The following is a 16,038-nucleotide window of genomic DNA, read 5'->3' as shown; positions in this document are numbered from 1 at the left end:
ACCTTCTAGAACAAATTATACATCAGCAACTTCATCCTTCTGCGATACACAAGGAACTTTTGACAAAAAAGCAGCTACTGCATCCTTCTGTGATATACAAGGAACCTTTAATAAAACAACAGCAACTATATCCTTTTGTGATACACAAGGAACTGTAACAAAGTAGCAGCTACTGCATCCTTCTGTGATACACAAAGAACCTTTAACAAAGTAGGAGCTACTTCATCCTTCTGTGATACACAAAGAACCTTTAACAAAGTAGGAGCTACTTCATCCTTCTGTGATACACAAAGAACCTTCAACAATGCGTCAGCAACTGCATCATTTTGTGATACACTATGAACCTTTAACAATGCAGCAGCTACTGCATCCTTTTCTGATGCACTAGGAAACCTTAACAATGCAGCAAAATATGTCTATATTATATATATAAAGAGAGAGATATAGTATTCAGTCACCTTATATGTTATTTTAATCATCCGTTACATTCGACAAGAAATATCCAAAATAAACTGTCATACTTCCATTTACACAACCAAAAAATTTGTCAGTGTTTACAGTTTATCTAATTTTGGTTAAATTGCAGAAGTTACTTGACGAAGCATTTCACAATAAATATAGGTTCATCATCATCATCATCATCTGCCACTCGATTCCTTGAAGGAACATAAGGCCGCAATCTCTTGCGGTTTCAATAACAGGTTTTTAAGTGAGTAGGTTGTTAGCCCACTGCACCTAGCCGTCCCTAATTTAGTACTGTAAGACTAGAGGGAAGGCAGCTAGTCATCACCACCCACCGCCAACTCTTGGGCTACTCTTTTACCAACGAATAGTAGAATTGACGGTAACGTTATAACGTCCCCACGGCTGGGAGGGCGAGCATGTTTGGCGCGACGCGGGCGCGAACCCGCGACCCTCAGATTACGAGTCGCACGCCTTAACGCGCTTGGCCATGCTGGGCCATAAATATAGGTTACTGCTTTTTATTAGTTTTTACAGTATTTTTTTTGTTCAGTTGTCAGAATCTTCCTTGGAATATCATAGAATAACATACAGCAAATTACATTCTTTGAGATTCCACACTGATGCTTTGGGAATATTTTTCAAGCACTTTTAGATAAACCTACTTAAAAGCTCCTCAACTTTGCTGAAGTTTAACTACTATGCATATGTTTAAAAATGTTTTATGTTACATTATCCATAAAATTATAACAAACACCATAACGTGCGATATATCCGCATATTTTTTTACATTAATGAAAACGAATTCTACTTAAGTTAAACTTGTTTTACATCCTACCTTGATGGAATCATAGCAGGCTATAACTCGGCCATTTTGGACTTCTACATTAGCGGGCGGATGAGCGAATTTACATTCCGTATCGGGACGAGTACATTTATTCCTCTGGTATTCTCGACACACTTCTAGCTGAAGCCAACGTGAATCTTTTATGTTGTTTATCATGGCCATCATCACTGGATGGGTCTGAATATTCAAATACTTTCTAAGAACTTCTGGACAACAAAAACTTTTCTAATAATCCTCAACAATTCTTGGTTAACAAAGGACTGGTGAGTTCAGGCGGAGTTGAAAATTTTTGACGTTTTTGTTATTATTCCAAGTGTAATATTTCTGTCTAAACACTTGGTGTATCCTTAAATGAACAACGTGGTGCAGGATGTTTCACCCACGCAAAATACTTGTGACCCAAGAGAAAATACAGGGTTAGTTTTCCTGTTCACTATTTTTTTACCCCAAAAACAAATCACAGAAAGTACCGACGGATTAATTTGAAACATATATGAAACCTAAGAGTGAAACTTTTAGTGGTTAGGGCACAAGTTTATTTTGAGAAAAGGTTACTGAGTAAGATATTCTGTTTTTTTTAGGAGTTGGGCGGCTGCAGTAGGACAGGATGAGCGAAGGTGGACGGGCAGCAGGGATTCTATTTCTGGAGAAGGTTAGTCCTGAAATACAAATAAAAGCATCTTTGTAGTTTTATTCAACATACATTCATCAACTGAATTTCTTTAAAATTTTATATTGACAAAATTTTCCACACAGAAAAATGTCGCGATTCGTTAAATAAATTAGCCATAAGTACATGTAGCTTCCACACATGTGCAAGTAAGCTAAGGGGTTATTAACAGGTAAGTAAGTTAACGTAAAATATACAAGATTAAAATAATGTAAATCTTTATAGAACATACTGTGTTCAATACTAGCTTGCCACAAATAGCACAGTGTGAAAGACTAAACCATTCTGTAATTTGTTTATTACTGTTCCACATTGCGTACAAGCACTTATTATTGTTATTTTGTTCTCTCTGCTTATTTTATTGTTGTAAACCCATTTATCTACAGAAACACTGATCGGAACTCGAGTTTTAGCATAAGTATTTAAGCTCACCATCGAGCCAAAGAAAAGTGGAAAGTATTTATTTCAGTTGCACTTTTTATAAACTTCATGTACTTTCGTCATTGTTGCTATAATCTAGAAACATTAAACATTAGTTATTCATCGATGAGTTAGAGGTTAGTTTATGGACTTACAATGCTAAAATCTGGAGTCCGATTCCCTACGATGGAAAGACCACAAATATCTCAATGTGTGGATTTTTATTGAAACAAATAAATACAAAGAGAAGCCACCTTCATAAATACTCACAGATTAACCTTACAGTCAACGAATATAGAGAAAACAACTCTTCCTGAGGAACGTATGTGTAACATATGCTGTAAAACACACATGTAACAGATTACAACTGTAGAGCCTGTTAAAGTACATCTACGCTAATCGTTGTCTTGTACAAAATTCTTGCGAATTATAGTGTAACATGCGAACTTATATTCACTGCATCGTTAATGAATTCCCTGTTCTATACAACCAGAGGAAGTGTTCTCATGAATATCTGGTTCTCTATATACTTTTACGTTTACATTCTCACTTGCAATTTATAATTCGTATTCTTACCGTAAGATGGTACTTTTGTGCTTAACACCACACATTTACTACTTTCAAATCTTAGTTTATTAATATAACTCTTTATAACAATTGCTAATTTGTAATAGATAACTTCTGCATGGTCCCAGAAAATATTCTGTTTCGAGAGTAAGTACAACCAAAATTAAGAGAAAGAAATGTTATTATCGCTTGTTTAAAAGTTCATATGTCATGCTGTGTTGTAGCCTACATAGTGTATAATTCTCCTCGTGATTCATGGCATGCACACATTTTACTGACGTCACGACAGTATAAATTTTAAGTTAAGCATTCCTTATATGGCGTCATTTTAATGTCTAACTGAGTGAGTGACAGAAAACAGATACTGTTAAAACAGTTGACCCCTTTAGATGGCCTTTGACCCCCTATAGGGGAAATCAAAGTTAACCATCTTGTAATAAAAATATGGTTTTGGAAGTTCAACACAACGTCAGAATATTTGATAATACCTATATTACGCTGGATAATAGGACATCTTTTCTAATATAATGTATCGTCTTTTTCTATAATATTTTTGTTAAAATTCGTTCTGAATTACTTTACTGGTTGTCGTTTAAAATAAACTAAAACGATTCTTTTATCTACTTCCCGACAATAGTAGTCTCGTGTTTCTACTGTTTCAGTGGTAATAAAGGTATTTAATTGTCAAATCAGTTACGACTTGTCGAATACTTATTTATTTATTTTCTCTACAAGGAAGTCTAGTTAGTGTGCGTTTTCTATAAAATATTAATGCAATAATTTTTTTTTAAGTATTACAGTGATACAGAATGACAGATTTCCGTAACAAAAGTCGGTAGCGAATGCAAGTATATAAAAAGAAACCTATATGCAAAAACGGCTCGTTTGGGCTGAGAAAACACTTTTACATAGAAGAGCGAACAACGTTTCGACCTTCTTCGGTCATCGTCAGGTTCACAAAAAAAGAAACCTGCTCAGTGTAATCAAAATGCATGAAGTAAACATAACCAGCACATTCTCTATTATCGAGTAAAACGAAATTCAAAATTCCCTATAAATATAGTTAACATGTTTGATTTTTTGTGATTGAATCAACGAATCGCAGATAATTCAATGTAATAATCCAACAAAATTGAAAATCTCCAACTAATACTAACATTAGAAATTCTATAGTTGTTTAAATCGCTCGTTAACCTTCTTCAAAAGATTTAAAAACTATAAAATATGGTTCTTTTATGTCTCAGTGGGTTGCAGTAAGAATGACAAATAATTTTAATTTTCTTTACGTTCATAAAGTCCAAAGTTTATGTCTTTGGTTATAAAATATCACCCACAACTTGGGTTTCAAGAGGGTGTTATAGGAACTGAGCAGAAACTGATCTTACTAGGTTTGTTTTTTGTGTGTTTCCTATACGTATAAGTAGCTTGTGCTCAACTGATGACCTTTAAAAAGGGGGTTTACGATGCCATAACTCATTGCACTTAGAAAGACGTATCATGTTGCTGCAACATAAAATATGTTTTCGTATAATACTTTTGTCACAATTCTTAAGTGGTCCAGGTTGTTAATTGACAGACATCCAAACCTATTTTCACATATAATACGTAACATATTTTTACACGTGATTACTTAACGTCCCCTCACTAGTACAGCGGTAAGTCAACGCTAAAATAAGGGGTTCGATTCCTCTCGGTGGACTCAGCAGATAGCCCATTGTGGCTTTGCTATCATAAAACACACACACTTAACACCTAATTGATAGACAAGTTTAAGACTATCCAAATGCTACACTGCCTTAATATCTCGTTACTATAACAATTTATCAGAAAAGATACCCAATCACCCGATCGCTTTAGGAAAGTGAACTCTCCATCGGGTATAAATGGAAATAAGCTAAAGAGCGGGGATTACTGGGTTTCTTTCTTAATACTAAGTTTGTTCTGTTTATCATACGTGATTTAGAATATCATGAGTGAATAACTCTAGCAATGATATGTCTTTAAGCAAAACTTGACATAAACACATTGTCATCCTAAATACTCAGGTTTTTAAAAATGCTTCATAACAAATAACACAATCATATTTTTCCATCATTTTTATTAAGTTCTATACTCTCAGCAAATGGCCAAACTTATAAAAAAGGAAAAAAGAATGAAAAATTGCTTTAAAAGAACTAAACATTATATAAATTTAATACAAATTTTGTGAAACTTTTTTTCCCTCACGATTTTCCAGTAGCTAACTGGTTTACAAGTAGTTTTTCCCTTAAGCCAATCCTTATCAAGAGTTACCAACTGATTAAATAAACTTTCTGGGAAACCGTTGTTGTCTAAAATAACTAGGATAGAGCCTATATTTATCACAATCAAATCACTAAGCTAAATATGATAACTGTCAAACATGAACCCATCAAAGAAGTACTAAGACCAAAATTTGATTACGATTACACTCTACTCAAATTACCCTTTTAATACCTTGCAGTATCAAAAAATAAATTAAAAAAAATCTATAACTTTATTCGCATCCTGTGCCATTCAGATGTCGTATCCATCCGAGTGTAACGACACACAGATATTCTCAGGGTATTGGTTTGTTTGGTTTGTTGCTAAACACAAAGCTTCATGACTGGCTATCTGTGTTGTGCCCTCACCAGTATCGAAACCCGTTTTGTTTTTTTCATCATCATAAGCCTTCAAGCTTGTGGCTGAGTTACGGCCGGAAGGGCAATTCTTTGATGTGACAGTCACGTACTCCAAATCGAACTGACTCTACCTCATTAAATCCCATGTGCAAATGATTACTTTTAATTAGTAGTTTGTACTCCCTTCGAAACTAATGAAAGTGTGTTTATCTTGAAATTCTCACCTTGCCATTCTCTACGTAGTATGTAAAGAAAACAAAAAGATGTTTACTTTAGTTACTGTGTGTATGTATGTGTGTTTTCTTGTAGCAAAGCCATATCAGGCTATCTTCTGTGTTCACCAAGGGGAATCGAACCCCTGATTTTAGCGTTTAAAATTCGTAGGCTTGACCGCTGTCCCAGCTGAGGACCTTTTAATAATAACCAATACAGTTTATTTTTTTATCCATTTTCTTAAAATAGTTTATATCGAAATTTTCAGGTGACTTCTAAATCTCCTTAAAATTGATAGTCTTGTCTGAAGATGGAGACCCTACAGATTTTAAAAGATCAATGAACAGGGGCAGAATAAAATCATAGGCTAATCAACAGGCGTGCATCTGAAGAGTTTTCGCTGGTAAAAAACAAACAAAAAAACTGAAATATTAAACTCATTAAAGTATTAGCCACACTAATAATTTCAAATAATTTTGGAGGCCTGCGAACACTTAGGTTCAGTTCAATGACTGACTGACGGGCTTTCTCCAAATCTTAGTAATTTATATCCAGTCTTACGCTATTGTGATCAACCATTCTGTCCACAGACATCGAGTCAACAGAGTAAAGGAAAATACTTAGAATTATATCAAGCCAGTTAATAATCGCCAAGTGTGAACAGGTAATGTTGTTACTTTTGGAACTGTCAATTTATTTTAACCTGTAATTTATGTTAAACTGGTTCATATTCAAAGTTTAAAAACTTTCACACAGATAAAAGTTGAGTATGTCAAAGATGTTGAAAGATATAAAAGCTATAACTTAAGATTGTTGTCTGCACAGCTGTTGCGTGTATCATGCATATTTACATACTACAAATGTGACATGCTACAACAATACAGCTGCTGGGTGTACCGTATACACTTACATACTAGAATTATGACATACAACAACAACGTTAGCGGTGAATATACCACGTACTCTTACACGCTCGAATTATGACTTGCTACAACGCTATTAAGTGGTGTATGTACAGATGTAAACTAGTATCACATAACCATCACCACTGACACGGTTAGCATAAACAGCTAACATATTACAGTTAAAACAAACAAGAATTGGTTAAATCATGAATTATTGTCTATCATCGCTCTTAAAAACATTAAAAAGTAAATGAAGCTATTCAAACTTGAATATATTTGTGCTTCAATATTATTGCAATGCAGTAACGGCATACGAAGCTACAAGTTATAGACAGGCAAAAAGTTGAAAGTATATATTTATTAAGAATTTCATTGTAGTTGAAAAGTTGAAATCAGTATTAAGAGTTAAAAATAGGGAATTAAAAAAACGTCTTTTTTGAATAATGAAAGGTAAAATTATATTAAAAGTTGTTAAGGGCCTCTGATGGTGATAGTATTATCAAAACTATACGGCTGAAATATTTCAATAAAAGGTTTGCTTTTATTGCACAAAAAACTTTTTTTAAATTGACTTTAAACATAGTGGCAATAAAATGCAAAAATCAGTGTCAGACTTGAATACACAGCATTTGATCACAACACAGGAGTTAATGGCCTGGCATGGCCAAGCGCGTAAGGCGTGCGCCTCGTAATCCGAGGGTCGCGGGTTCGCGCCCGCGTCGCGCCAAACATGCTCGCCCTCCCAGCCGTGGGGGCGTTATAATGTGACGGTCAATCCCACTATTCGTTGGTAAAAGAGTAGCCCAAGAGTTGGTGGTGGATGGTGATGACTAGCTGCCTTCCCTCTAGTCTTACACTACTAAATTAGGGACGGCTCGGTGCAGTGGGCTAACAACCTACTCACTTAAATACTTGTTGAAGAATCCGCAAGCGATTGCGGCCCTATGTTCTTAGATGGAATCTAATGGTGGTAACTAACAGGAGTTAATGTAAATTATTTTAGAGCTACAATTTCGTTCATATGAATTAATCAACCTAGAATAGGCAGAAAATAATTTAGTATGTCAAACGAGAAACAAACTAAATGCGAGACTCGATGAGAGATAAATGATTTCAGAGTAAAGACAAACTTTGGCTTGTCATTCTATATCTTTATCTTATTATTCTGTTACACTTTCAAACGTAAGATTGTAAACACTGACAAGATTAACAACAGGCGTAGGTTTAAAAGGTTCGGGCTCGGGTCCATAAGCGTAGGAATTTTCGGCATTTTAAGTATGATATCTATCATGGTTTTCCATTACAAATAAAATCAGTGCACGGGCCTCGTGTGCCAATGCCTAACGAAACTTCAGAGGGCAATCTACATGATTTAAGAATATATTAACAGAATATGAATATCAAATAGCTACTAAATGTACCATCAATCAAATAATGGATAAAGATGAGACGGGTTAGAAATTAATACATACAAATTACAAGGTAGTGTTGTGTGTTTCCTTATAGCAAAGCCACATCAAGCTATCTGCTGAGTCCATCGAGGGGAACAAGGTAGTGTTATTAGTATGTATTATATTTATCACTATAAACACTTCCTTACTTGGAACTTAACAATTTAATCACTTTCAATATTTGATACTTTCTTCATACGATAAAATATTCACTTACAAAACAAAACTGAATCTGTCACTGACGGTTCACCACTGTAACCTGTAGAGTGGAATTAAATATAATAATAACAATATTAACAATAAAGTGCACTAACTACCCATGTCTGGCCCAGCATGGCCAAGCGTGTTAAGGCGTGCGACTCGTAATCTGAGGCTCGCGGGTTCGCATCCCCGTCACGCTAAACATGCCCGCCCTTTCAGCCGTGGGGGCGTTATAATGTTACGGTCAATCCCACTATTCGTTTGTAAAAAAAGTAGCCCAAGAGTTGGCGGTGGGTGGTGATGACTAGCTGCCTTCCCTCTAGTCTTACACTGCTAAATTAGGGACGGCTAGCACAGATAGCCCTCGAGTAGCTTTGTGCGAAATTCAAAAACAAACAAACAAACTACCCATGTAACATCGAACTCATGACAAATTAAGATTGCAGTAAGTCAAAAATGTTTAGTGCAAAGCTACGCGATGACCCATCTGCAAGAGCTGTGTCCACTACAGATATCTAACTACGAATTTTAGTGTTATAAATCCCAACGCTTGCTGTTGACCTTTTTCTCGTTAACGTTATCTATTGAGAAACATATTGAATTGATCAAATTTTCTTAAGTTTCCTAAATCCTTGTATTTTTAATGCAAGAGATCCAACTCAATAAATCCTTTCACTTTTAACTGAAAATAATATCTAACCGACTTGGTTTTTTTTTTTAAATAAAACTTGTCAAAATCACTGGAAAAACATAGAAAGAATTAAAGTAAAATATACGACTCAAGTTTAACTCGGCAAAATTTTAAAGTGTTTGAAAACTCTTCAAATACAAGGGTAAGTCTACATTTATTGAAGCACAATATAGAAAGATTCGAATACTTTTAAAAATTCGTATTTTCAAACCCCACAACGCTTTCGATGAATCTTAATCCAAACTCAAAAGTGAAGTTCCTCCCGCCCGGTTCAGCGGTAAGTCTCGGGGGCTTATAACGCTAAAAAAGGGAATTTTTATTCATTCGTTGAGAAAAGTCCATACAGCCTATTTTCGCTTAACAATAAATACAAAGACAGGGAACAAGTTGTAGAGAGTCATTACGATGAAAATCCACTTTATAATTATATTTATATTGTTGTAGTTTTTATTTCTGGGCATTTAATAATCTGGGAATTGATCAATAAATACCTGAATTTTATAGGATAAACTTCTCAAGCAATGAGGTTTTGTACACTTTAAAACACAAACTAAAACCAAACTGTTAACATCACCAATCTCATCACACTCCATACGTTTAACTGAGTTTCAAAAGGTTTGATTTGAATTTCGCGCAAAGTTACACGAGAGCTATCTGCGCGAGCCATCCCTAATTTAGCAGTATAAGACTAGAGGGAAGGCAGCTTATCATCACCACCCACCGCCAACTCTTGGGCTACTCTTTTACCAACGAATAGTGGGATTTACCGTCACATTATAACGCCTCCAACGGCTGAAAGGGCGAGCATGTTTGGTATGACGAGGATTCGAACCCATGACTCTCGGGTTACGAGTCGAGTCCCTTAACCACCTGACCAAGTCGGGCTGTTTCAAAAGGTTGAAAAGAAGCTAAAGTCTAATGTCGTTCAGTTTAACAACTAACGTTGTAGTTTTGACGTACATAGTGATATAATCTTTCTTTCATACACAAACAAATTCCTGAAATCATCCAAATCAGGCTAAAAGTATATCAAACATTTTCGAACCAGCTATTTCAAATCTGTGAAGGAGAAACTGAACATTTTCAAAGTCATTTTAAAAACAGAAATTGGTTTTCAGAGAACAAGCGTCTTGTGTAATAAATATATTTAGTATTTCGAAAAAACATTTAGCATGTATATAGATAGTATCTAAGATTACATAAACCACTTATAAACTTTACATTAAAAGTCCTCAAGATGCGGTTAGAGGGCAAAATCAGGTCCTCGAAATCTTGTTTCGTATCTCTAGAACAAAGGTCAAACATTGCATAAGTAAGTAAAATTCTCCATATTCCCTAACAAACTCAGATCCGGTTCTCGGTTTTATAATAATCGGATGAAATTGCTAAGTGTAAAAAATAACTGGGGATCACAGCCCTAGATTTTAGAACTCGCACCATTTTAACTGGAAATGAAATCACGAGCACAATAACTATCACTCACTTTATCAATCAGTCGCCAACACCAGTATTATGAAACTTCTATTATGCACTGAATTTTAACCAACAAATTATCGACTTACTTTTATAATCTTCATCAGTAGTGGCGTCCACGTATTGCATCACTGGTTTGTTTTAATTTTGCACAAGGCTACACAAGGAATATCTGCGCTAGCAGGCCCTAATTTAGCAACGTAAAACTAGAAGGAGGGCAGCTAGTCATCACCACACACCGTCAACTGTTGGGCTACTCTTCTACCAACGAATAGTGGAATTTACTGTCACGTTTAACCTCGACAAGGCCCAGCATGACTAAGTGGTTAAGACACTCAACTCGCAATCCGAGGGTCGCGGGTTTGAATCCCCATCACACCAAACGTGCTCGCCCTTTCAGCCGTGGAGGCGTTATAAAGTGACGGTCAATCCCACTATTCGTTGGTAAAAGAGTAGCCCAAGAGTTAGCGGTGGATGGTGATGACTAGCTGCTTTCCCTCTATTTTTACGCTACTAAATTAGGGACGACTAGCGCAAATAACCTTCGTGTAGCTTTGCGCGAAATTCAAAACAAACCAAACGTATCGACAACTCTTAGGATACCCTTTTACCAGCGAATAGTGGAATTGATAGCCCATTACAACGCCCCACCACGAAAAGGGCATGTTTGGCGTGAGAGGGGTATTGCATCATATTGAATAACTTTATATTTTTACACTCACTCCAAAGACCTGAGGAAAATTTTGTGATAGGACTTGTTTTGTATATAAAATATATATAGTGGATCCCAGTAATAATTAGTGAAATTGCTGCAATATCGTTTTTTTTTGTTTGTTTTTTTGTAATTCAAGTTATTTATCACCGTGTAATCATATAAGATCATGATTCTACAAACACCCTGTTGCATAAACCGTTTTAAAAAATATGTTTGAAAAGCAGACGGTTATTTTGGGTTAACGATTTAATACTAATTTTGTATTCATCTTAAACAGGGTATTTCTAATTCAAGGCGTTTTTGTTTTTTTTGCGAAAGACTCTAGTAATGACAAAATTAAAAGTTATAAAACTATATATCATAAATTCCTAATAATGTACTTTTTTTTTTACTATAAATAACCCTAACTGGTTTGGATGTTTTTTCATGCATCAATGGACAGAATGGGATCCGTACGACTTAAACTGTATGGATATTATTACAAAAGGATTGTGGTAAAATGTAACCATACATAAATATTTAATTATTTAATTGATTCAAACAACACTGTTTCATCATTTCCCTAGAATGCATCTGCTGTATCTGAAAACAACGTTTCTTTCCATACACCGTATACAAACACAAGAAAAGAATTAACTTAGGTATCGCATATTAACTAACAAGCGGGGCAGCATAATTATCTTTTAGAGATAATTTGTCCATTACGTACTAGACTAAGCGAAATTTTTCTAAATGTTTTGTCGGGTGTTTTCGGATAAACGCATGATAACTTCAAGAAAAAAAAATATTAACAGAACGTTTCGAAATGATAATGTGTTTATCTGATGTATATCTCACACACTCTTTCATTTGCCCTTTTTCATTAGGACTAGACACATAGATGTGCAGGTCACGCACCATTCTACAGTATGGCTTCAGTTTCGTCCTTGGCAGTATCGCCTACCCACTTCCTACTTCACTTGGTAATCATTCTTACAATTGTCAAATAGACGCCACTGGGGCACTGACAACAGTTTTTGATTACTACTGAGGACGAGTAGGTGGTGAAAAAGAGGTTGGCGAAAACAATCAGTTTTCTTTTGTTATGCACTTTACGATATTAGAGAAGTATAATTTGTCTGAGTCAAATGACAACGAGCTTATTAATCGTGAGTCCTATTCAGGCATTCGATTTGGTGAAAGAAGTATGTACTATTATATCTTTGAAATGTTTATGCATGTCCCTAATGCACTAAAGCAGTAGTAAAACAGGGCATGTAAAGTTGAAATACAAAACTGTCACAATAACATGATTTTTTTTCGTTTTTTTTGAAGTAGGTGGTTTTTGGCATCAATTATTTTGCGGATCAAAATATAGAGGCCATTGTAAACGAGTCACTGCGCTCACAACAGTGAACCATTGAACACAATATATCGAATCGCCTAAGCCTGAAGTTCGTTTAGAAATTCGCGAAAAACTTTTAGAGTTGTCCTTAATTTAGCAGCAAATGATTAAGGGGAAAGCAGCTAGTCATCATCACCAACTGCCACCTCTTGGGGTACTTTTTAACCAATGAATAGTGAGATTGGGGGTAAATTATAACTCCCCCACAGCTGAAGGGAGAGCATATTTGGTGGGATGGGGATTTGAACTCGCGACCTTCAGATTACAAGTCGAGAGACCTGACCACCTGACCACGTTAAGTTAGCTTCTACATAACAATCGTTCCTTGTCTCTTTCCCAAAATCAATATAGAAATACATAATATAGAAAACTCAAACAATGAGCTTCCTTTTACACATATCTAGTTTTCTTTTCAATGTCATAACTTACAACTGTTCGAGAAACCTAGTCTTTGTTAGAAACAAACATAGATTTATAATTTCCAAGACACTAATTCTGAAATCTCTTGTTACTAAACCAAGTAAGATAACCAAGATAGGATAACTTTCCTCATTTTTCACCAAATGCTAGCTTAAAATTCTCTATCCCCTTTTGGTTTCTCTCGTTTTCTTTTCTTGTCATATTCACAATACTGTTAAATAATCCGAAAATGTTAGATCAAATATCTCGACTTCAAAACCTTAAACCAGCATATATCTTTATAAAAATCAAAATCTTTTTAAAGGTTGATACTGTTCATAGAGCCATGTACTGAAAATGCAGAACAACTTGTTCTTTATGAAATATTATCCTGCATCATGATCATCTTACAAAGTCCAGATAGTCACGGAAACTGTTCACATCAAATCAACTAAATGTTTTATATTTCACGTCAAATCAATTTTAACATTCCATCTAACAGTAAAATAACTATAATATTTAACTTAAAGTTAAAACAAATGTAATTTTTCACTCTTTTACATCACATCAAATTAACTGTAGAATGCAGTCCTACACTCGACGTCATCATATGTGATTTTTCTCGCAACTTCACAAAACAATTACATTGAACTTGGCGTCAAATCACCTGCAGTTCTTCACTTGATATTAGATCACTTGTATCTTCTACCTAATAACCGGTAAACGATAATTTTTCACATTACGTCACATCAGCAACAACGTATGTTTGTGCATGTCTTATTTCTTTACTGATTGGCACAAAACAAAATACTGTGTCATCCTGTACTGTGAAACACTGATACGTACGCATGGCTACATCTTCAGTAACTCCCACCCAGCTAGCAGTCAAGTTTACCTGTCTTGTATTGGATTGCATTAAACGATATTGTCTTTTCCCTTATGAGCCTTCAAAAATTAAAGATTTTCTATTGCCTCTTTCTTTGTGGTAATGACTAACATTAACTGGCAACTGGGACCAACCAATAATAAGCTCACATTCCTGTTCACAATATATGTTCCTTCCTTCACTTATCCTGGGGTATTATAATGTATCGATCAATTCCACTATTCGTTGATAAAAGAGTAACTTTCTAGTCTTTCGCTGATAAATTAGGGAAGGCTAGAGCAGATTTTCTTAGCTTTGCGAGAAGTTTAAACTTCCTGAACTTGATAACATTTTAAATACCTAATATCATTAAACTAATATACATTTATCTTTTTAACCAGAATTCTGAATTACACTCTAAACACATTTCAAATAATTTAAATTGTTACTTCTTTTTTAATCTTATTTATTACCATACTTTTCGTTTTTTTTCAGCAAATAATTTTTATCAAAATTTAAAGATAACGCTTTTGTATTTCGATTAATTCTTGCGGTTTAACATTTATTTTACACTTTGTTTATTTTATTGTTAAGCGCAGAGCTATACAATGAGTTTTTATCTGCTGTGCCCACCACGAGTATCAAAATTCGTTTTTAGTGTTATAATACCACAAACCTACAAATGAGCCACTATAGGCATTCCCCATAGACACGTTGTTTTGAACGAGTTACTGTAAAACCGAGTTAGAATACACAAAATAATTAAAAGTAAATAGACTTTCTAATATTATAGGTATGGTACAACAAAGCATCAAGCAATATCTATTACCTCTTCAGTGATTAATTCAATCAATACATCAAACAATATCTATTACCTCTTCAGTGATTAATTCAATCAATACATCATATATTGATATAATATAATCTTGTCTTGGATGTCATTTTGAAGAAAATCAGAAAGCTCAAAGTACTCCAAGTTTTTAATAACCATGAGCTGGCCTCAAAGAAGACAATCAGATATTTTTAAGCACGTGAAAAGTTGTCGAAAGAATGAAAGCCAGCCATTAAAAAAAAACAAAAAACGATTACGAATTAGCCTCAAATGTCCCTCAAATACTGGAAGTGTTATAGGTGTAGGAGTAAGCACATGTGAACATTCTAATCTGTATATCCTGTGGAATTTCCCTAGTAATGCTACACATTATACAAACCTTTGTGTTGGAATGTTCTGGCGCAATACGTTTCCACAATATGGATTATAACAGTCTACTCCTACTGTACTAAAACGATCTAAATATTTTCTGGAAAAAAACTGGACTGACTGAATGGTTGGACTACAGGCTCATCGAACTTCATTTCTATTGGATACTGATGATATATCGGCACGTCAAAGACTCCAAACATTAAGAATGCCATGGAAAACAGTTCCTTCCAACAACCTCCGCAAATGTCTCTTTACTGTCATGTAAGACTTAGTTAAGAATAAAGAATGCATAGAGTCACAAGCGATATTTTACAAAAGGTGACCTTACCTTGTCATAGGTATATAATATTACAAGTTTCAACTGTTTTTGAGTCTGGTGGTTACGGCACTCGACTTGCAACCTACGGGTCATGGGTTCGAATCCTCTCTCCACTCATGTTCGCCCTTTCTACTGTGAGAACGTTATAATGTCATATTCAATCCAGTGTTCGTTAGTAAAGAGTAGCCCAAGAGTTTATGGTGAATGACGTGAACAAGCTAATTTCCTTTAGTATATCACTTCTAAATTAGAGACACTTGGCGCAGATAACCCTCAAACAGTTTTGCTAAGTGTTTCAACCCTAATGCTTTAACTTTTTGTTATTTTTACAATTACCTATTTAATTAAAAAACATATATCAAATTTTTGAAACAGTTTTTGGTGGGAACATTAAATTTATTTTTCAGTACAACGTTTCGTCTCAACAACATTCAAAACACTTTTAGAGAAATAACATTGTACTAAAACATTAAATGTAATATTATCATAAAAGTTTTATAAATTGCATTATCGTTTTCGAACCAACTGTTGTAGCGGTTAAGTTATGATATTTTGTGATAAAATATGTCCAATTAGAGAGAGTTTATAATCTTTATACTGTTTTTATAGA

At 34.8% G+C, this 16,038-nt stretch overlaps 1 protein-coding gene across 5 annotated transcripts in view; it reads right to left on the bottom strand.

Annotated features, from left to right (window-relative positions):
* LOC143247121 (muscleblind-like protein 1) overlaps positions 1 to 16,038 on the bottom strand; it is an 83,469-nt gene that overhangs the window by 40,599 nt on the left and 26,832 nt on the right. For 4 of the 5 annotated variants that reach the window (XM_076494668.1, XM_076494686.1, XM_076494696.1 and 1 more), the window contains one exon: positions 1,301 to 1,968. The exons of the other annotated variant lie outside the window; for it this stretch is intronic. In XM_076494668.1, the coding sequence (XP_076350783.1) occupies positions 1,301 to 1,474 (174 nt within the window). In that variant the 5' untranslated portion in view covers positions 1,475 to 1,968. The remainder of the gene's footprint in view (positions 1 to 1,300; positions 1,969 to 16,038) is intronic. 5 annotated transcript variants of the gene reach the window in all.

Source organism: Tachypleus tridentatus, chromosome 1 (assembly GCF_004210375.1).
Source record: "Tachypleus tridentatus isolate NWPU-2018 chromosome 1, ASM421037v1, whole genome shotgun sequence".
Taxonomy (NCBI): domain Eukaryota; kingdom Metazoa; phylum Arthropoda; class Merostomata; order Xiphosura; family Limulidae; genus Tachypleus; species Tachypleus tridentatus.
This window is presented reverse-complemented; position numbering and strand designations above follow the sequence as displayed.